The following is a 24,382-nucleotide window of genomic DNA, read 5'->3' as shown; positions in this document are numbered from 1 at the left end:
GTAATCGACATCTTTTGTAAGGCTTTGCGAATAATTATTATCTCACCGATTTAATCTTTTTTAAACACGATTACGCAATGTTATATCGAGATTGGTAATGCCGTGTCTATAGAAAAAAATGCAAAATGTCTCGTAATCTACGCCTGTATACAATAACACAAATTCACGCATGCACACATACACACACGCACATACATAAATGCATATACATGGCATGATTAGGGCACGTTAGGTACTTTAGAGAAATATGTTATAGAAGCGATTATATACATTAATGTATTTATAATGTATGTATGTACCTGTCGCGCGCGCGCGTGTGCGTGTGCGCGTGTGTGTGCGTGTGCGTGTGCGTGTGCGTGCGTGTGTGTGTGTGTGTGTGTGTGTGTGTGTGTGTGTGTGTGTGTGTGTGTGTGTGTGTGTGTGTGTGTGTGTGTGTGTGTGTGTGTGTGTGTGTGTGTGTGTGTGTGTGTGTGTGTGTGTGTGTGTGTGTGTGTGTGTGTGTGTGTGTGTGTGTGTGTGTGTGTGTGTGTGTGTATGTATGTATGTATGTATGTATGTATGTATGTGTGTATGTATGTATGTTGGATGTACGATCACATATGTATCACAGGCGTTTTACAGTAGACTGATAGATAAAAAAGGAGCACGTGGCATTGGAAGGAAAGAAAGAAAGAAAACAAGCCAGCAAAAAAACCTTTGTGTGTTCGTAGCAAATATTTGCTGCAAATTTTTACATGCGGCTATATCTTCCGCCGTCTCTGGAAGATGTATACCTAAGTGTTCACTGTGGTTCATAGAGAATTGTGACAACGGACCGCAAAAAAAAGAAAAAAATAGTCCTTTGAGGGTCCTGGATTCTCGCCGCGGCTATGTTAGATTGTGATGTCAGCGGCGAGAAAGCGCACGCTGAAAATCCTTAGATGCCATTTTTAAATGAAAAGGTATTTTGATATACACTATTTCAGATTACTAGCACATTTTTAAAATGACAATTGATCAATGACATACTGGGCATATTACAGTTATTTTACAGCTATTGATTGATTATAAAGCTAGTTTCATCGAAATCAATATAAAATATTTATTTTGAAATGGCATCTGAGAATTTTTTTAGCGTTTTTTCTCACCTTAACGTTACAATTCCAGCATGGTCGGCGACGAGCCAGGAGTCGAAAAATCCAATTGTATTTTAAAACGGGAAGTTGAACGTGTGAATTTGTTTTTTTTTATTTTATTTTTTTTCGGTACACATCTATATTATACATATACATCATTGTACGGAATATCCAAAGAATTATGGCAGAGAGTCGGTTGGCGCAAAAAGTTTCAGGCGAGGCACCTCCGTATTGGGCTGAATTCGTGCTCAATATCTTTTTTTTGGTGCTCCAAAAACGAAAGATCGACGTAAACGTTATAAATAAACATCAAGTAGTAGTACTTCGAGAAACGCTTTAAAAATGCGATGCGACATTGTATGTATAAAGGTCCTTCTTTCTTGCGTTGCTATATAATCCTGATATATATATATATATATATATATATATATATATATATATATATATATATATTTATTTATATATACATATTTATACATATATATGTATATATAAATATATATGGAGGGGTTATCACACACGTGTTAGACTGTGAGAAATTATAGTTATTGTATTATTTAATATATATCCCCCCCCCCCTCTATATATGTCATTATACATTTGTAGTTATAACGAGCATTGCCAAGCATGCTAGACACACTGCCGAAACTTCTATGAATTAATTTTATTATTGATCACAATTATTATTTATTGTTTTTATTGAGATATTTTAATACTATTACTATTTGTAAAACAAAGTATGACGATTTTTCTCTTTCATTTCAACCTTCCCGCATTTTAACTGTTTTCTAGCGGTTTTCTTATTTATGGGATAACACGCACGTTATGTACAGGTGTCCCATAAGAAATTGCTGAAATCAGCTGTCATTTTTTTATACATGTAATTTGAGAAAACAAAAAAGATGAAAGTACAGTTTTTAATGGATATAAATAAAAATTATCAATTTATTTTATTGATAAAAAGTAATGAAAAAAGTGCTAATAATAAATATTTTTAACAGTGCTAGATTTAATAGCAGCTATTAAAAAGATCATCAATAACATTAAAAATGACATGTTAGAAAATGTTTTTACGAGTTTACGTAAAAGAACAGAATTTTGTACAAATTTAAATGGCGCGAAATTTTGAAAATATTTATCACTAGTTTATACATATATGTGATTATTAGCACTTTCATTACTTTTTTTCAATAAAATAAATTGGTATACATTTTATTTATATCCATTAAAAACCGTACACTTTCCTCTTCAACACAATTTTTGTTTTTGTTCAATAACTGCATGCGGTAAAAAATGACAGCTAATTAGTTCTAACAATTTTCTGTGGGACACCCTGTAAATGAAACGATATATCACTCTGTTTCTCTCTCTCTTCTCTCTCTCTCTCTCTCTCTCTCTCTCTCTCTCTCTCTCTCTCTCTCTCTCTCTTTCTGTCCCTCTCTCTATGTAATTATTAATATAATTATCGCTGTTTCCTTTATCAAGGCGAATTTTCGTGAAACGAAGTACATTGTTCAATCGATATGTACAATAAAACGACAAATTTTGGAGATTAATTGTAGAATCTAAGAAAAATCAAATTGTCAATTAAAGACAAAATGTGCGACTATTATTGTTGCTTGTGACACATCAATGATAAAGTATTGTTTTTCATTGAGAGTTAAATCGAAAATTATATTGCATAGATGAATCACAAATATTATATATAATTACTGTTCAATATTTATTTATTTATTTAAACGGGAATACTCCCTCTAGTACGAACGAGTTAAATACATAGTTAAAAGGTTTCAAAGGGTGAAAATTGATAACCATGAATTTTAACTAGGATCACTTTTTAAGGTCGCTTGAAGGTCAATCTAATTTTTTTAAATAGAACCTTAATTTTTTATATAAAAAAATTAAGCGCGAAAAACTTTAGAAGATGATTCTTTGTCGAAATTTAAGGAGGGTTTTTCTATATTTTTCTAAGGAGTTACATCAAAATTAGGTTTTTAATTTTTTTTCTCAAATTTTGGACAAGTTAAAGAAATGTTTGGTGGATATTTTCCACTAGTATAAAGGATATTTTTATTATATATTTTCTTAATTTTCCCATATTGTTAAAGGGGACATGAAATTAACAATAATTCCTATTCAATTTTTTATTAGAACTTTTTAACAGATCGGAATACGATTATCTAAAAATATGTGTTAGAAAGTTTGATTTTCCTACAAACTTTTTTATTTCTTCTATTTTTTTCGTTAAAATCAATAGTAAAAAAAATAATCTAATTTTCATCTCTTTTTTTAGAGGAGTGTTTATATGAAAAACTCCCCTTAATTTTTTTCGACAAAGAATCATCTAAAATTTTTCGCACCTAAATTTAGAAACACCCTGTATATTTTTACATAGCATAAAAAATATGTATATGTATATACAAAAATGTCAATGACCGCGGATATTTTTGAATACAGGTGCCAGCATAAATATTTACGTGAATTTCCGAAATGATAATATAGTCACCATCCGGTGACACGGGGAAAAAATAAAAGAATATGCGGGTTATATAATACAAATATATGTGTGAATATATGCATTCAAAAATATATATAAAGAGCTGTTGATATTATAATATCTTTTCGACTACTCTTGAACTTGAGGTAGCACACAGTAAAGAGAATGCTATCCTCCGTGTTAAGATTAGTGTTAGTGCATGTTTTATTAAACGAGGTATACGCCCATAATACGCGAGACATCGAGGTGATACTGCTACCGATATGGAACTCGAATAAAGGTGCATCGGAGGTACGTATAAATTTATTATTTTTTTATTATTTGATACTAGTGATTTTTATTTTTCAAAATCACTGAAAAAAATCCATATATGTATAGTATAATCAAACATAAAAATATTTATATAATAATTATATATATAATGTATCCATATATATATATATATATATATATATATATATATAATATATAAAAAATAATTAGAAAAAATATTTTTCACAAAGAACAAAAATTAAAATAAATAAAAATTGTCATACATATACATTAGAATATAATATTAGAATATAAACACGGCATATTGTAACAAGCAGTATAATTCACTCGAAGATTTTTTATGAGTAACTGACTAAATCGTAGGAGAAAGGCAGGAATTTAAACATAATAATTACGTTTTCGGTAAAAAATGTTTTGCCCTTTTTTGTCATTTTCTCGAAAATAAAGCAAAAACGAGCATATCTATATATGACTTTTTTTCTTAGTTTATCGATCCTCTACATGCTCCCAAAGTTTTGACATTTAATTTCAGGACACCCTGTATATAATATATACATATAAATAAGTGAGAAAAGCGTATATAAAAGTGAGAAGAAATTGCAATTATATATATATGTAATTTTTTTACGTTTTTAAATTTTACTTTGCAAAAGTTATTATAATTATTTCCAATTATATTTTTTTATTATTTGAAGAAAAATAATTTTCACATTTTTTTTTAGAAAAAATGAAATTTTTTGTTTCATATATTAAATTTTATATAAATTCATATAAGAGTTTTTCCTTAAAACATTTTACTTTTTCTTTTTAAATTCTTTTTTATTTTTTTAATTGTTTCTAATTATTTTTCTTATTATTTTACAAATATTTATATTAAAAGACATTTTTTTCTCATTTCTTGAAATTTTGCTTTTTTTAAGAAGTATATTATGTGCGAAATAAAAATTCTTCTAATTTTATATACATATATGTATCGAGAAAAAAGTTTTTAACATATGTATTATTGTAATATATATATATATATATATATATATGTTTTTAATACATATATATATATGCATATATCCAAAATTTGTACAGATTCCATTAACTTTTGAAGTGTTCGGGCAATTGATTCAATTAAGCCTACGTAGAAACGACAAAATTGTATCGCCCGAATTTCAAATATGGAAACATAATACTAAAGGCATTATCGAAGAGTTGTCGCAATTGAATGCACCAGAATCTTGCTATTACCTTCACGAAGATGACATCGCTTCCGCGGCCATAAGTTTCTGCCAAGAACATGGATTGGTTGGTAAATATACAATATATATATATATATATTTAAAAAATATCCCAGGTAGCAAGCATATACGCAAGGATGGATAAGTTAATAATTTTTTAAAACTAATTGTAAGTTAAATTATAAAGTTAGTTGTTTATATAAAATTAATTTAGTTAAGTTAACAGTTGCATGAATAAAAAATTAATTCAGTTAAAATTAATAAGATAAATTAAGATTAAATTAACTGAAGTTAAATCAAAAGTTGATTTTTAAAAACATTATTTATATTATATTAGAATTTTGTTTGTTAATTCTTTTAAAATTTATAATAACAAATAACAAAGAAAGGAGGATGTTAAAAAAGGTCCATTTCCCGGCTATCGATGGAACCTAAAATTCGAGTTCCATATATAGTTTCTCTCAATACTGATCCACCATATTGGATCCGCAATCTTGAATTTTGCGATTTCGATATTAAAACATTATTGATCTCAAAAACTATTTGATAAGTTTTAACTAGAAGTTGGTTTGATTGAAAATTCATCCATGTCGTCGACTTTAGTTTTCTTCAGATCGATCGAATGAAGCTATATATTTTCAATAGAGTTTTGATAGATTTTCAATACTTTTCCTAGGTCTCTAGGAAAAAAGGCCATCATATTTTTACTTATATAGTTCATAGATACCAGTAGATACCCATGGAACGAATTTTAGGTTTCATCGATAGACGGCGGGAAGTCGACTTTTTTTAACATACTATATCCTCGGAGGAGTTACGACAGTCTTAGGCGCCCCTACGCTGGAATTTGATTGTGCGCCCTCTTGACAAAGGCTCCATTATTTTGCAAAACTGCAATAAATAATTGACAATTAGACTATTAAAATTTTGCGCCCTACGCTGGAGCGTATATTGCGTATCCCCTTGTAACGCTTCCGTATATTCTCCTTTGATTTTTATATAGAAATAGATTTTTTTCCCAAAGAACACAACGCACGTTAAAATCTATTGATTAAGACTTTCGATTTAATTTGCACGTAATTGGAGGGTTAGTGTGAAATTGCCTTATCCCCCCAAATTTGTTTTTTTAATAACTTTTTTACTAGAAGTGTGCAAACGAAAGTTCCGAATGTGCATACATATGCAAACGATGAACAATCGAATGAACTAAAGAAAATTAATTTTATTTAATATTGGGGGCTAACTTCATACGGGTAAAGAAACATCCTATTGTAGTAATATATAGGAACCAAAGCGGTTTAACAGCCGAAGCACTTTTACATAATGCATAAGAGAATCAATTAATTAGAATCCTTCATTTCTATCTTCAGGATGATAATCTTGTATATGGAAAATCATGACTATATTTATCAAATCAAAATAAAGTCATTTTGACTTTTTCTTGACTTCAGTCTGTTCCATGGGTTGGTAATTACAATTGATGACAAAATAAACATAAAAATTAATAATACTTTAATTTAAAAACAATACGTTTATTACTTATAAAAAACAATAATGGTATTCAGAGATAACAAAATTTAACTTAGAAAAAAGTTAATAAGTTTAAGGTCAAAAATAACTATAGTTAAAGTTCAAAATTAATACATTTTAAATTAACTAAGTTAAATTAAAAATTATTAACTTTTTAACTATTTTTTAACTTTTAACTAATTAACTAGTTATTACCCAATGCAATTCTGCATATGTATCATTTTGACGTTTAATGATGTCATTCGACGTCAAAATGATATTCGACGTTTAATGACGTCATTCTCCGTTTATTGACGTCATTCTACGTTTAATGACGTTATTCGACGTCAAAATGACGTCAGTTTGCTACTTGGGATATCTCTCATCAGTATACATAGTATTAAAAATAATATATATGTATCTTTGTTGGAAGTAGCACGGGCTCATCTTTCTGGAGAACGTTACGTTGGAGATTACACCATTACGAAACGGCCTGAAGTCCTCGCCCTTGCTCGTTGACGATCGTTATATTAATAAAAAAGAAGCCGCCTCTATCGGCGAGCCTCATGTAGTCAAACGATCACTCAGTCTCCGAGTTCCAAGTCTCCAAGAGACTCATTCAAAGCGAGCCAGACTCGCGAAAGATGAGCGATTGACGTTGGAGCTGGCCGTCTTCTTCGACGAGGCGGCGTATCGTCTGTTTTCGCCCTTTCTAGACGAGGACGACGAGAAGATTCGCGACATGTTGCTGGCGTACGTGAACGGCGTTCAAGCGTTGTACCGTCATCCGAGTCTGGGAGTCCCGATCGACATCTCGCTGATACGCCTGGACGTTATTCAGAGACAGCCCTTCGATTTGCCGCACTTCGGTGGCGAACGAGGAGGTCTCTTGGATTCGTTTTGCCATTACGCGAGCGCGCGGAATCCCGCCGAGGATGACGATCCGCGTCATTGGGACATGGCTCTCTACGTGACCGGATTGGATCTTTACGCCCTCGAGGACGGGAAGAGGAACAGGGCCACCATGGGATTGGCCACCGTCGGTGGTCTTTGCATTCCGCTCTATTCCTGCGTGATTGCGGAATTGGGGGTCACCGATCAGCTCGGGAAACCATATCCATCCGCGGGATTTACGTCGGTTTTCATCGCTGCTCACGAAATCGGTCATAAGTAAGTTATTCTTTAAAAGAGAGTTAGAAAAACCAGGAAGAAAGAACTCCATATACATATGTGCCCCTAATAGCACAACATATCCGAAAGATATTCAGAGGATATCCAGAGGATATTCAAACATTCTTAGGATCAGATAAGAAATATATGTCGGCTCTCAATATTAATAATAATAATAATATATGAATTTTAAATCGGCCAATAGAGCCCAAGCACGAAAAATTAATTCTTCGGAACTGTATCTCTTGGTTTGAGATTACTAAGTTCCATATATAAATTAATCTCCAACTTACATATGGAGAAAAATATAGATCCGAAAAGTCGCTGAAGCGGGAATCGAACCCGCGTTTTTCACTTTCCGGGCGACTGCTCTTACCAACTAAGCTATTCAGACCCTTTTGATTCTATATTTTTCATTTTGCCTTTTAGTAGATGTTAGTAAATAACGCCATGATTAGGTTCAGGCGTAAATAAAATCAGATAAGAAATATGTTAATTCTCCATATGTAAGTTGGAGATTAATTTATATATGGAACTTAGTAATCTCAAACCAAGAGATACAGTTCCGAAGAATTAATTTTTCGCGCTTGAGCTCTATTGGCCGATTTAAAATTCATATATTATTATTCTTAGGATGTTCTCTAAACGTCTTCGGGATATGTGTACTATTAGGATGTGCATAGATAAAAGTAAGGATTATATAGCAGATAGCAAATTGACGTCATATTGAACGTCAAAATGACGTTATTTTGCATCACTTTGCTTTGCGCAGGATGGCTAAATAATTAATTTACAAAATATTTTATACTTTAAATGTAACATATGTTTTACATGTAAACTATTATATAATATCTCGTAAAATATTCATTTTTGATTATCTCATCTCAATATTTTTATGCACAAAATAAGAAGAGGAACAAATTAAAAAAAAAAACACATCTACAGGGTGTCTGGTCGTTCGCGTTTCACTTCTCGTGGGCAGGTAGAGTGGGTCAAACCGAGTAGAAAAGTTCTCTACTATTTTGCAAAATTCTCAATAATTAATTATAATTAATGAAAAATTAATTTATAAAAATCGGCCAATTTGCGTGCTCTATAATACACAAACGCAAAAGATAATAACCGACAAAAGATAATAAGCTGGACCTCCAAATGGGCTGTTTCTATTCGCCACGTGCGCTTGTAGGCGCGAATTGGCCGATGATTTTTCAATTAATTTCTCATTAACTATTGAGAATTTCGCAAAATGGTAAAGGACTTTTCTACTCGGTTTGACCTATTCTATCTGCCTACAAGAGGTGATATGAGAACGACCGGACACCCTGTATATAGTTGTTTAAAAAATAGAAGACACACTTTATGGACATATGTATTTTGTATATATAATTTTATATACATATTTATTTTAATTATGCAGGGTACAACAAACAGACACGGAGCACTAAGAATCAAATTCTCTGATCAATTTAAAGACGATTTTTCCTCATAAAAATGTTGAGGCACCAATAATTTTCAATTTATCAATGATATTGAAAAAGATATGAGCTTCTCACGAACTAAACTTTGTAGATTTTAAAATATTAACATAATTACATTCTTCAGTTAATTTTAGGTAGAGTTTACTTTAATGAAATTTATTAATTTAAGGTTTATTATAGTTAACAAAAGATAAGATATGCCAACAAAATTTAAGAACATAAAAAAATGACTTCCTTTGACATTTTCGCTGAAGCAGAAAAATCGTTTCCAAATTGGCCACAGAATCTGATGTATTGTGCTCCATATATGTTTTTCCAGTTACACCCTGTACGCATGGATGACTTTTTCCTCCTCCTAAGATATTCACCTCCCAAAAGAAACGAGAGATGACCTGATCCATATTTGAAAGTTTAGGAATGCATCACGACTCGAGTGGCAACGCCTGCCCGAAGGACGGATACATAATGTCTCCCAGTAGGGGTGTTCGAGGTGAGACGGTGTGGTCCGACTGTAGCCGGAAGATAGCCGAGACGCTCTCGCAAACGAAGCCTTGTCTCCTAGATTGGCCCGAGTCACGAAACACCTCGGACGCGCCTGCGCACGAGTACGACCATTATTCGCGGTATCGTGACCTACCCGGAAGAGAATGGACGGCCAAGAGGCAATGCGAGCTACTCCTACGCGACAAGGACGCGAATGTCGTCACATTGTACCAATCTTGTCAGTCTCTCCAATGCGAGACACCTCGAAGGAGCGGATATTACTTCGCGGGACCGGCTCTGGATGGTATTAGCATATCTTTCTTCCGCGTTAAATATATATATATATATATATATATATATATATATATATATATATATATATATATACAGACAGCAAGCGTACGTCATTTTGACGTCTCATAACGTCATAATGTCATTTTGACATTTAATAATGTCATTTTGCCGTTTAATGACGTCAGTTTACTTGGGATCAGAAATGGCTTCATATTCGGTGAAGCTGACTCATTTAAAAAATTTTTTTTTCTTCCAGGAACTCACTGCGCACCCGGCAGGGAATGTCGTGGCGGAGAATGCATGCCCGTTCTGGAACAATCGTCCAACAGCGAAAAGGGTAGCTGGAGCGAGTGGAAGGAAGATTCCTGCAGCAGTGGCTGCCTGGAACGGTCCAAAGGAGTTCGTGTTAGACGACGCTTTTGCGAAAATCGGGATCACAAGCCGGTAACGAGTTGCAAAGGGTCGTACTACAACGTACTTTTGTGCAACGACGAGAAGCTTTGCCGAAAGAAACGCAGAACAACCGTCATCGAATTTGCCACGCTGAAGTGCCGCCTCTTCAGCGAGAAACTGCCGGAACTGGACGGCTCGGCCAAGGGTTTGCAGGTCGATCATGAGGCTGATTTACCCTGGATAGCCTGCGCGATATTTTGCCGACGAAGAGACATCGCCGCTTATTACGCGCCGCGCGTAGAACTGAACGATCTCGGCCTCGACCCCTATCTACCCGATGGCACGTGGTGCTACGCCGAGGGGGGCCGAGATTACTTTTGCCGTCAGCATCACTGTCTGCCGGAGCACTTTGTGTTCGGCAAAAAAGCGAGACCGAGGATGGATTATTATCATCGGTACGAGGAGGAATTGGGGCCGCAAAATGCGGGAAATCAGTTAGGATTGATCGACCGACTCGTCAAGTATCTCAAGACACCAGGTCCGAATGGTTTGCCCTTGTTGACTTCCGTGTCACGTGGCACTCCTCCGCCTAGCGAAGATGAGTGGATCGACAAGGATTACATCGAATTACCCGCATTCGAAGCGGGCTTTTCCATGACTTCTTAATTTCTTCTTCTTTCTTGAATATGTGATTATTCTATTTCAAGAGAAGAGTTTCGCGAATCCAAAAATTTTGACATTTTTATTTATTCCCCTCCTCTATATACATGTGTGTAAAAGTAAAAACTCTGTACTATCTTATGTAAAAAGGATTTCGATGAAATCAGCTGGCTTTTTCAATATTGTAGCTTTTATAACCTGTTGAACAAAAGATGTAACAGCCTCAAAGCTATAAATAATGGATAGTCAAACAATTCACAGAATTTGAACTTTTCGTGATTGATATATTGACTGTAAATTAATATAACTTTTTTGTCTATTATATTATTTAGCTTTGAAGCTATTACAGTTTTTGTTCAACAGGTCATAAGCTTCAATGGGAAAACGAGTTGACTTTATATTAAGATTCAATTTTATAGGATTAGTGCAAAATTTGAATTTGCATGAAATTGAATTCCGATAAAATCAGCTGGCTTTTTCATGTTATAACTTATGATCTACTAAACAAAAAATGTAATAGGCTCAAAGCTAAATAATAAACAGTTATTGATTTACAATAAGTCAAACATGAAAAAATCGGGCTTTGCAAGCTGTTTGACTGATTGTAACTCAATTGTTCATTATTTAGCTTTGAGACTGTTTAGTAGGTCATAAGCTACAACATGGAAAAACCAGCTGATTTAACCGAAATCAGGTTGCTAAATTTCCTTGACAGACGGGCAAAATTGCTTACCAATAAACGAGGCGAAGGAAAAAGAGAATGAATCAGTAAAATTATCACTTGACATGTTTCCGGGGAGGGGAATATGACGTAGAATGTTACGCTCTCTCGGTTCCATATGGGACGGGAAAGTGTCGGAAGAGCAGGGGGGGGGGAGTGATGACGTCATTCCTCTCCTCTCCCACTTCATCATTTATTTTAAGACTGTCCCGAGGGTTATATATTCATATTTATATAGGAGCGAAACGAGAGCCGGATAACTCAGTTGATAGAGCAGTCGCCTCATAATTGGTAGATTTCGGGTTTAATCTCGATCCGTGTTATCTCTCACATAAAATAATGAGTATATTTAATACTCTTTATGAGGAAAAACTCGTTATTATACAAAATATATTATACTACGAAGAAAGTTTCGTGGTGTTTCGGGAGGAAGGAAATTGATTAAGAATTTTTTCTTAGGAACGAAACGGAAAATTGAAGGCAATAAAGAAAAAATACGTATATATAACTCTTAATAATTCTCATATTAATTTGTATACAAATAATTAATAAACTGTTAAACTTAGGAGCACGTTACATAACGGGACGATCGGGCCTTAATTATAATTTGCCTTAATACTTAATATAAACAAGTATGATTTTTCCTCTATTAGACAAAGTGTGTGTACGAACAAAAGAAAATGAAACAATGCATATTTACAAGACCACCCATCGCGCAATATTCAAAAACTTTTGTCTTTCATTATTTTACTCCTCGATTTTCGATTGACTCGACTTATATATGCTTCCGCATCACTCTGCATATGTATAGGTGTACATATAGACTCGCATCATCCATTATCATTGTATCTGTGTACGAGTCTGTAAATGCCTCTATTATTTGCCGCGAGTACACGAACCTTGATTAAATGAAACGCACAAGTTTCTGACATTGCAGTGCTCTTTTACATTGCCTTACAACCTTCGTACATACCTTCACACATGCATCTCTCTATCACACATACACCCATGCACACATACGTATATAATAGAGGAAACAAAGATCCAGACGCGATCACACAAATATATCAGCGACAATAATAATAATAATAATAATAATAATAATAATAATAATAATAATAATAATAATAATAATAATAATAATGATAATAATAATAATAATAATAATAATAATAATAATAATAATATAATAATAATAATAATAATAATAATAATAATAATAATATAATAATAATAATAATATTAATAATAATAAGTTCTCTCTATAATTCTATAATTTAATATATATATATATATATATATTTTAATATATATATATATAATCGTCTTTAGTCAATCAATTGGGCTATCGTTGGGCGCGTAGAGGCTGCTGTAGACAGAAAAACGCCAATTCGTCGAATCTCAATCCGAACTTGTCCAACATTGACGCAACGTCGAAGAGAAAATAAAACATTTATTTTTAATTTGGCCTCTACGAGCAAGATATACATTTAATTGTTCTTTCTTTCTCGATCGTTTTGTCGTATTTGTTATCGTCATCGTCGCTGGATATACCCCAGGTCTCTATGTACTAGAACGCACACGAGACGTACACACACACACACACACACACACACACACACACACACACACACACACACACACACACACACACACACACACGCACGCACACGCACACACACACACACACACACACACACACACACACACACACACGTGTGTGTGTGTGTGTGTGTATATATATGTATGTATGTGTATATATATATGTATGTGTATATATATATGTATATGTATATCATAATCTCGTCGATCGGGACGATTAAAGATGTCCAATTACTGATATTTTCTTACATCATACTGGTTTTTTTATCTTTTTAATCGTAATTTTATGTTCGAGCTCAATTGGGTAGCGTGTCATACAATATATCTTTAGCACTTTGCGTCAGATTTTCCGGGAACTTAATATCGAACGACACGAGCAAGTCACCCTTTCGCGACGGCTCCTTGGGGAAAGGTAGACCGTGGCCCTGGAACCTCTTGACTGTGTTCGGCTTGATGATCTCTCTCGTCAGATTCAAGGGTATCTTCTCGCCAGTCAACGTAGGAACTTCGACGATGGTGCCGCATAGAGCCTGCTTCAGGCTCAATTTACACGTGTACCTAATGTCACTGCCTTCTCTCCTGAACAACGGATGAGGTTTATCCCTGATGATGAAAACGATGTCCGCCGGTTCCCGCCTCGGCGACTGGTCGCCCTCCTTCTGAAACGTGATCTTGGTGCCGGCTTTCCAGCCTGGCTTCACGTTGATCGTCAGCAGTTTGTCCTCCTTCTTGGTGCTACCGTCTGGCTGTATCGCCCGTCTGCATATCTTCATCTTCTTCGTGCAGCCGCGCAGAATCTCTTCCAGACTGATGTACAGGTCGTGCTCGATCGCTGGATCCTGGGCGCGATCCTTGCCGGCAGCCTTGCCGGTGTTCGGGCTCGCGAAGTTGAACGAGTGCGATCTGAAGGCGCCACCCTGTCGCGGTGGTCCCATCCCGAGGCCGAAGGGGTCCATGTCGATGTCCATGTCGTCCTCATGGAAGCTGAAGCCTCCGCCGCGATTCCCGGCGAACTCGAACAGATTGTGAAATGGACTGGCCGAGCCAAAGAATTGAGCGAAGGTCGCCCTGGGATCCCCGTGGAAGGTGTATGTGGCACCTCCCCCGCCTCCGCCAGTAGAGGCACCACCCTTCAGACCCTCCTCGCCGAATTTGTCGTACACCTCCCTCTTTTTCGCGTCCGACAGCACCTCGTACGCCTCGGCGATCTCCTTGAACTTCTCCTCGGCACCGGGGCTCCTGTTCTTATCCGGATGATATCGTAAGGCCAGCTTCCTGTAAGCCTTCTTGATCTCCTCGTCGCTCGCTCCTTTGGCTATGCCAAGTATTTTGTAGTAATCCTTCCCCATTTTCCTTCTACTTCGCTTCTATGATTTCTGAAACAATATCAAAACGTATTTTTTATTATACGATTATATATAATTTTTTATATAATATTTTATTTAATTTCATATAATTATATATAATTTTATATACAATTCTCATCACAAATATTCATATTTCTTCTTAATTTTTATTATATATATATATATATAATTTTTTTTTTTAATTTTACTGAAATATTTTCTTTTTATATTTTGAAAGATCAGTATTAGAATAATTGTAGTCATTAATCGCTTTAATGTTAAAACATCAATATATTTTAGGATTTTACTTGTCTTTTAAAAAACTATTAATAAAAGAAGAAATATTGAACAAAACAAAGGAGAAGAGACCAATAAAAGGACTGCACAATCCTTATGGAAATTGGATTTTGGTGGAATTAGCTGATTTTTTTCATATGTTGTATATCGATATCATGTTGTATGTCGATATTTCAATTTCATCTAGGATTTCATATAAATTCAAAAATTCCTTATCTACAATTAATTCCATATAATATTGAATCTTAATATAAAATCAACTTGCTTTCTCATATGTTGTATCTGTTGAACAAAAATATAACAGACTCAAAGTTAAATAATAAATAGTTACTGATTTACATCTAGTTAAACATGAAAAATTTGGATGAGTTGTTTGATTGATTGTAACTCAACAATTTCCATTATTTAGCTCTGAAGCTATCACATCTTTCGTTTAGCAGCTCACAAGCTACAATACATAAAGAAATCAGTCAATTTCACTGAAATTCAGTCTCCATAAGGAGTGTGCAGAATCCTGTTGGTCTGATCTGATACAGGTATACAGGGTGTTCCAAAATTACCAGACATCCTATTAATAGGAAATTCCTAAAATTATTTCGAGATAATTTTTCCTCAGCAAAAACACGAGGAAAGTCATTTTCTTGCATATCCCAATTTTTGCCATCATGTATCTTTGTAATTAATTCTTAAATTATATAATTATATTAAAGTAAGCTCTACTTAAAATTAACTAAAGAATACAGTTTTGTTAGTATTTTATTTCCACAAGGCTTTGTTTATGAAGAACCCTTTATTTTCAATCACAACTTGAAAATTATTGGTGCCTGGTAATTTTGGAACACTTTGTATATGTATGTGTGTGTCATACAGTCTTTAAATACAAATGTTTGTCATTCATAGTCCGATCTTATATTTAAGATATTAAGTCTGAGGTTGACAGATCCCATTCAACTTAACTATTATTATAAAAACTATTATTATTATCATTATTATTATTATATTATTATGTTATTATTATCATCATTATTATTATTATTATATTTATTATTATTACTATTATTATTATTATTATTATTATTATTATTATTATTATTATTATTATTATTATATTTCTACGCGACAAAATCCTCGATATGTCAAAAAAGGGTATCGGTAAGGAAAATTAAAAAAAAATAAGGAAAAATAAAAAGAAACGTTATATATGCTTTCGAGTGTATGTCTCGTGGACACACAAGCACTCGTCTGTGTGTGTATGTGTGTGCTTATAATAGGAATGTACTAGAATCGTCGCGACGCGACGTATTTATGGTTAAATTTTCTGCCATTTTTTTTCTCTTCTCGTAGAATTTCGTCGAAAGGTGGAGAAGCACAGGGAGCCTCCAATATATACACCCACGTATATATATCACCGATATCTATTTCTGGCAATGATGACCGCGAATACACGACGAATGTTTCAAGCGATTCACGATTCGAGCTGCAACGCAAAAATAAATACCCCACCCGAACCAGGAGAGCTCTCCGAACGTGTCGTCTCCTTATATTTTTTCTGGATTGGATATTTCAGCACATAAATTATTTATAAAAATATTTGTTATATTTAATTCGAATTTTTTTGCGAAACCTAAGCAAGGTTACGCGGTATTAGGACTCCTTCCTTCCTCCTTCTTATACTTACTTTATATAAATTATTTCGTGATAGTAGAATTTTTAAAGCACGTTTCACGTGTATAGACACTTAAAAGTACAAAAGCCAGGCTCTTTCTTGTGTCCTCGCGAAACTTGACAAAGAACATTCACCGATTTCCCGATCTCTCTCGCCAAAGGACACTCGATACTACTGGGTCACGTACTGAACTGTCGCGTAACCCCGCAGTCCATATATATATAAACTTTCCATCTAGCAGCTTCCGGAACTTTCGAGAATGAATCGACGCCAGTTCCGCAGCGCGACGTAGCCGATGACGTCAAACAGCCGACATGTTTTGGCGCCAACGTCAAATCTCTGTCATCTTCCCTCCTTCAGGTCTTTAGGTCCTGCAAACAAAAAAAAATATTAGATATTAGGAATAGGAATTTTTTTTATAGAAATAAAAATTGAACGTAACACTTAATGAAAAAGAATAAAATATGAAAATATAAGAATTATGTCGTGCAATCGAAATATTTATATTTATATAAAATATATTAATAACTGCTTTCCTAAACATGTAATTGATCGTTGGGTTAATAAAAGGATTAATTTTTTAAAACACAGAAACATGAATGAATCGAGTAATGAGCGAAATATTGTTGATAAATCTCCTTTCATTTCACTACCTTATGTTAATAGCTTAGGCGATATCGATCGAATTTTTAAAAATATCGGATTTAATGTTGTTCATAATGTTCCTAAAAAACCGAATCATTTAATTACACTCGGCAAGGATAGACTCCCTACAGATAAAAAGACTGAAGTAGTTTACGAAATTAATTGTGATGATTGCAACGTGTCATACATCGGACAAACAAAGAGACATCTATGTACACGTGTAAAGGAACATTTCAGCAACATCAAAATGCATTCGAGTAATTTATCAGTTATCAGCAAACATAAAATTGAATTCGATCGCGATTTTGACTGGACTTCGCCTGTTATTTTGCACAGTGAAAAACACATAGAAAAAAGAGAAATCGCTGAAATGTTTTTTATTAAGAAAAATAATAACGCTATTAACTTACAAAAGGATACCGACAATTTAAATAATATCTACGACAAAATAATAAAGGTCGTTTAGTCTCTCATAACTCGTCTAAGAGTCTTGACGTGTTGTCAAACCGACACTATAATTCGTTCTTGACATCTTAAAATTATAATTTTATTTTTATTTTCACAAGTATGTTTCGCTTCTTTTTATTATTTTGTAATATTGTTAAGTAAAGTAATTTTTTTATTGTAAATATTAATCTCTGTACTGTATTTCTTCTCTATGTATATCTAGATCACTTGATAAGGACTCAAAGAAGGGTCGAAACGTTGTGATTTAATAAATAATATTTGCCAGTACGGTCGAGAGAAGAGTTTTACTTTTTTAAATTCTGTCTGGCGATTCTCAAATATCTACGTTTTTATAAAATATATTATTTATATATATTTAAAAAAAATATTATATTTAGATTATATTATATATATTAATATTATAAAAATATTTGTAATTTATATTCATAAAATTATTATATTTATATTATATTTATATAAAAATATAAATATTAGTATTTTAGCTTAGAAGTTTAAATTATCCCAAGTAGCAAACTGACGTCATTAAACGTTAAAATGACATCATTTTGATGTTTAATGATATCATTCAACGTTAAAATTATGTACATTTGCTACCTAGGATATAAACTTAAATATTATTAAATGCAGTACAAGAAAATTTCTAATTCTAGATTCTAGAGCAACATTTTTATTATCACTTACATTTTATATAATTAATAGGATTTTTACTTATATTAAACAGAAAAAGAAACAAATTTTGAAGAAATAAACACTGATAGATTCGTCCTATAAATTTACAAAAAGATAATCTAGATGAATTTTTAACTTTTGTGAGTTTAAAAATGATGCAGTTCTTTTTTTATTGCTTGAGAATGATATCAAAAACATATAATTTTTTAGAAAAATTTTTTAATTTCTAAATAAAAACAGTTTTAAAAACCCTTTTTAACTCCAGAATAACGTTAATTAATAACACTAAGAGATATTTATTTTAAAATAATTAAGAGATATTTATTTTTTTAATTTTATATTACAATAATCTCTACAAAAAAATAGAAAATATTTTTTAGACGTTTAAAAATTAAATTTTTAAAATAATTTTTGAAAACAATATTCTAAAGATTTTTTTCTTTGTAAACTGTATTTGTATTTAAACTGTATATGTAAAGTGTATTTTGTGATGATCGGCCGCCATGATTGAATGAGTTATATTTAATATTTAATTATTACGTCATTTTCGTTCCTAAAATTCTTATTTCAAATATTTAATATTAATTCCTATTTTTAATATTTTTCTTTATTGTACATAGGGATTTATTTTCGTTAATATTTGGAGAACACAAAAAGAGGGAGAATATCGAAAACAAATTAAATGAAAAGAATAAGGTGTATTTTATAAAAATAAAAGGAATTTTGGTGAATTAACAAGATTTTAGTCAGAGATTTATTAAAAATAAAATCTCGAATTGAGATTCATTAAATTACCTTGGTTTTTCGTACCGATGAAAATTTGCTTCTTGCATACAACTCAGTTTCGACGAAAATTAATTTTTCATTTAATTTTGCATCTTAAAGAGCCTCACTAAAGTCTCTTTTAGTTAATAAGATTTAAATCATTAATTATCTGTTTAAACGTAAGAACAGAGCGTGTCTACATTCTCGTGAATTCAGCGGCATATATTTGTCATAAAAATCTTGAATGAACTCTTCCACTTTGAAGCCAAACTTCTGGTACAGTATTAAGGCAGGATTGGTGACCGACACATGTAGAGTGACATCCTGTCCCATACAGGTTTGTATCAGATGGTACAACATAAATGTGCCGATGCCAGATTTCTGCCACTCCGGACGTGTCAGGATGAACGAGATATAGGACTCGTTGTAGCTTACGTAAGGTACTAATATCGCAAATCCTATGACCAACTTCTTGTACAAGACGACGCACGTAAAATCTGGGTATTGCAAACACTCTGTCACTAAAACAAAGTATAATATTTTAGATGTATACAGTCTCAGGATTAATCAATTAGGATTAAAAATGGGTGATTTATTTTAATCGCCTCAAGCAAATATTTCGAAAACTATAAGAGATACAAAAAAAGTTTTTAAATTGTTTGACTTTGAGGGGGACATAAGATGGTGTCATTTAATTTGACCTGGTATAATCATTTGACCGTCAATTTCTTAAATGAAACCTACTATTTTTCATTATATATTTTTGTAGCTTATCTCGAGAGCTTTCTAAAATACTAATACAATATTTTTTTCTTAAGTACTTTTTGAATTATTATGGTTTGAAGTTAACAATTTTTCAAAGTGCACACTGAAAATTCTTAGCTATTTTTAAATGAAAACAATTTTCTTATAAACTTCCTTATAACAGTTTCTTATAAAATTTATATTTTTCGATATATATCGGAGTCCCAACTTTTTTGCATCTTGTATACGACAATGTAAACAAGTAAAATATCTACTTACGATCTATATCGGGCCAAAAGAATTGATTACAAAGACTGTTGATCGCAGGAATGTGTTGCGGTCTGATGTAAGAATAATCGATGGAAGCTCTTGGCTGTGGTTTCCATTCTGGATTGTTTTTATTTGTTTTCATGAGCAGTTCTTCCATGATCCTTAACCACAATGGTCGACAAGAGGTATCTCGCCTTATAAATGGCTTCAAAAGTCTATTTGTGTACGGACTGTGTACAGATGTAGGCTGATTGTAACCTTGCAATCTTTGTTCGAAGACACATCCCAGATTATCGTTGAAAAAGCGATCCAACACTCGTCCATTATCTTTCAATATCACAGATGTAGACTTGGATCCAAAACGATCGATGTCCAACAAAGGGAGCCGGTATTCCCTTTTTATTTTTCGCACCGCCAATTTTCTATACAATCTTCTAACAGCGGCCGGAGCTCTCGAGAGATCGGTCTTATTAATTTTTTGCAGTAAATATGCCTCTTCCTGATAAGTTATGCGCGGTATTTTATCATCTGAAATATGCACAATATATAACTGTAGATTAAAATACTAAATTAATTACATAAAGCTTTTGTAATGATGAAGAAATAGAAAGAAAAAAGGCAGGTCTTGCTGTCCTTTTCCCCTTTATTTAATTATAAATATAGGATTTTGCACCACATACAGGGGATTCCATAGAAAATTGCTGAAACTAATAAACTGTCATTTTTAATGTTATCATATAATAATGCATGTCATTTTTAATATGTTATTTAATATATTATTGGCGATCCTTTTAATAACTGCTATTAAATCTGACACCGTTGAAAATATTTATCATCAGTTTGTGATTTTATGTGATTATTAGCACTTTTTTCATTACTTTTTATTTTTTATCGATAAAATAAACTAGTATACAAACATTTTATTTATATCCATTAAAAACTGTAGACTTTCTTCTTTTCAACACAATTTTTGTTTTCTCAATAACTGCATGCATTAAAAAATGACAGTGGATTAGTTTCAGCAATTTTCTATAGGACACCCTGTATATGCAGTTTGATGAAAAAATAATTACTAGGAGCGACGAACGACTTAGACCAAGGTCGTTGACGGCGTTTCGCTTCTTTAAACAAGGAAACTGGAGGCTGCTCTCGTATGGAGACCGGACTATCACTGCTGTCTTCATCGTATCCTTCTTCTATCGTTTTAACTTCATCACCGGTATATTTTGGCGACGAGAAACTTGTATTGTCCAACCAATCACAGTTATCCATCAGCTGTGCCAAGTGAAAATTGTTCCCGTATTGGCAATCGTTTATTAAATCGGAGATAGACGGAACCTCGCTCTCATCGTTTAACATTATGTCATCCTCGTTATCCATGTCTACAAAATATAATTCTGTACTCATTTTTTGTTACATACACTGAAGATGGTCCAAAAAAAGGACTGAAACGTACGACATTCTTTATAAATTAATTTTTACGAATTTATGATCTATGTACTTAATATTTTTATTCATGATCATTTGCGTTCTTCCTTCCTAGCTCTTCATAGCCTATTATTAATTATTGTTTAAAAATAATTCTCTTAAAAAAACAAAAAATAACATCCGCGGCATTTGTGCATTTCACTTGTTTATTATGTATACCATTTGGTTCGTCCTCTTCGAGTAGAAAATCAGACAATGTCTCTGTAGGTTGAACATATGCATGGGAATATATCGATGAACCTTTGTTCTTGAACAATTCCCCACTGCAATTGCTATCCTCCCCAACAGAGATGCTGGAATCTGACGGCGCAGGACTGTCCAATAATTTGGAAGGTAGTTTTGAACCCGGTTGCTTCTTTCTATCACTTAACATTTTGTTATCTGTGAAAATAAAGATTATATTGTTACTGATGCTCTCCACAAATTACATATGTACTATACAATTTCAGTATTATATTACTTTTAGCGATTAAAATTTCAGGTGGATCATTGTCCAATAATTTCCACCATCCAGACTCCCCTAATTCATTGGTCCCAGACTTGAAAACAATTCCACTGTAATGGGACAGTGTACCAGATATAGTACCAATCCAATTCTTCTTTCTTTTCCTAAAGTAAAATATTAAATTAAAATATTAAAATATTGAATTTATATTAATATAATCAAATCATTATCCAATTTTTGCTTCTTTTGCTATGAAAATAATAAATTAAAGAATTAAAATATGATTAAAATAAATAAAATTACATTAAAATATTAAATCTATTTTTAAAATATTAAATTTATTATTTTTAAATATTAAATTAAAATTATTTGTTAAAATATTACAGGACCCTGCACAATCCTTATGGAAATCGAATTTTAGTTGAACAGATTGATTTTTTTCATACTTTACAGCTTATGATCTGTTGAACAAAAGATGTAATAGCTTCAAAACTAAATAAATGAAGAGTTATTGAGTTACGGACACTCAAACAACTCGCAGAATCCAAATTTTTCATAACCTACAATATATGAAAAAACCAATCAATTCCATCGAAACTCGACTTTCATAAGAACTGTTTAGGGTCCTCTTAGGTTCCGCGAATTATTTGACTGATTGTAAATCAATAACTGTCTATTATTTAGCTTTGAAGCTATTACATCTTTTGTTCAACAGATCACAAATTACAATATATGAAAAAATCAGCCAATTCCATCAAAATTCAATTTCTATAAGGATTGCGCAGTCCTTTTGGGTTCTGCGTTAACTAATTGTAACTCAGTAACTGTCTATTATTTAGTTTTGAAGCTATCATATCTTTTGTTCAATAGGTCACAAACTATAATATATGAAAAAACCAGACAATTCCATCAAAATCTAATTTTCATAAGGATTGTGCAAGATTTTGGGCTCTGCGAGTTGTTTAACCGATATTAACTCAGTAACTATTATTTAGCTTTGAAACCATTACAACTTTTGTGCAATAGATCACAAATATATGAAGAAACCAGACAATTCCACCGAATCCAATTTCTATAAGGATTGTGCGAAGTCCTTTCATGTGCAAAATAAACTGATACGACAATGTGGAATACCTACACAGTCTTCTTGAACAAATAATCCCAGTTTCTGTCCACGAAAGTACTGACATCGGATTTCCAGTGAAAGTATCCTCTTTTACTGATGCCGCTTGACTTTTCACGGAGATTGTAAAGGGTCAGAATGATGGCACTGAGCCATGGCATTTTGTCGCGCACGACCGTTTCCTCGCCTGAGGGATTGCAAGAAGTGCAATTGAGCTCGAAGAAAACGTCTCCTACGAAAGACACCGGGACGCCGCCTCTCTTCAAACATTCTATGTGTATCCTCTTATCGCATCCGCCGCTGCAACGTAAGGACGGTTTATTATAAGGATCGCATGCTTGTCCACAGTTTTTGCAATTTTCCTCCTCAGCCTCGTTCAGTCCTTCTTCGACTTGATTCGTTTGGTTGACAGCTTTTGACATTTTGCTTATTAAAAAAGGAATCAGACTCGAGGAATCCAGCTAACCTCTACTTTTCGTTATCTTCTCATTTGAAATTAAGCGGAATTATTACGCCGATAAATTACGAAATGAAAATTTAAAGTCTGTGAAATTTTATTTAGTGGAGACTGAAACCCACTTAAGAGAGAGAAAGATCCCGAGTCTAATTTTAACGAAGTAGGATTTGAATTTAGACATTCCAACAGAGAGAAACCATGTGACATGTGATTTGAGATCCGACATCTGACGCCCGATCACTTTTTCGCGCATGCGCGTCAGATGTCAAAAAAAATGCGGTGGTCATTTTTAAAATAAATAAACCATATATGTTTTCTTTACTTTTATGTATAAAATATAAATAAAAAATGGAAGAAATTAATTGATGTAAAGAAAACATATATAGTTTTTGTTTATTTTATATATATATGAGGTGTGGCAATAAAGAAACCGAACTCATGCTCTAATCTTTTATTGAAAAAAAATCAGACAATTGAAATGTTGTTCCCTTCAATGTAGTCCCCTTCCCGATCCCTACACCGCTTCATGCGAATTTTTCATTTTTGGAAGCAGTAGTGTTGCAGGTCTTCTTGTGTTA

At 33.0% G+C, this 24,382-nt stretch overlaps 3 protein-coding genes across 3 annotated transcripts; 1 reads left to right on the top strand and 2 right to left on the bottom strand.

The window, feature by feature from the left end:
* The first annotated feature begins 468 nt into the window (after positions 1-468).
* On the top strand, positions 469-12,404 carry stl (ADAMTS metallopeptidase stall). Its single transcript, XM_029305302.2, has 5 exons — positions 469-3,903; positions 4,966-5,178; positions 7,057-7,790; positions 9,679-10,055; positions 10,302-12,404. The coding sequence occupies exons 1-5, from the start codon at positions 3,778-3,780 to the stop codon at positions 11,102-11,104; spliced, it is 2,253 nt and encodes a 750-aa protein (XP_029161135.1). The 5' UTR covers positions 469-3,777; the 3' UTR covers positions 11,105-12,404.
* On the bottom strand, positions 12,325-16,808 carry LOC114932890 (dnaJ protein homolog 1). Its single transcript, XM_029305304.2, has 2 exons — positions 16,743-16,808; positions 12,325-14,797 (listed from the first exon to the last, which is right to left on the bottom strand). Exon 2 carries the CDS (start codon positions 14,768-14,770, stop codon positions 13,718-13,720), a length of 1,053 nt encoding a protein of 350 aa, XP_029161137.1. The 5' UTR covers positions 14,771-14,797; positions 16,743-16,808; the 3' UTR covers positions 12,325-13,717.
* Positions 16,809-19,195: 2,387 nt separating this feature from the next.
* Atac2 (Ada2a-containing complex component 2) lies at positions 19,196-24,034 on the bottom strand. Its single transcript, XM_029305305.2, has 6 exons — positions 23,363-24,034; positions 22,240-22,388; positions 21,939-22,160; positions 21,365-21,673; positions 20,301-20,819; positions 19,196-19,798 (listed from the first exon to the last, which is right to left on the bottom strand). The coding sequence occupies exons 1-6, from the start codon at positions 23,767-23,769 to the stop codon at positions 19,443-19,445; spliced, it is 1,962 nt and encodes a 653-aa protein (XP_029161138.2). The 5' UTR covers positions 23,770-24,034; the 3' UTR covers positions 19,196-19,442.
* Positions 24,035-24,382: the final 348 nt, after the last annotated feature.

The sequence above is a fragment of the Nylanderia fulva genome, unplaced genomic scaffold (assembly GCF_048542155.1).
Source record: "Nylanderia fulva isolate GAGA-0341 unplaced genomic scaffold, ASM4854215v1 Scaffold393, whole genome shotgun sequence".
Taxonomy (NCBI): domain Eukaryota; kingdom Metazoa; phylum Arthropoda; class Insecta; order Hymenoptera; family Formicidae; genus Nylanderia; species Nylanderia fulva.
This window is presented reverse-complemented; position numbering and strand designations above follow the sequence as displayed.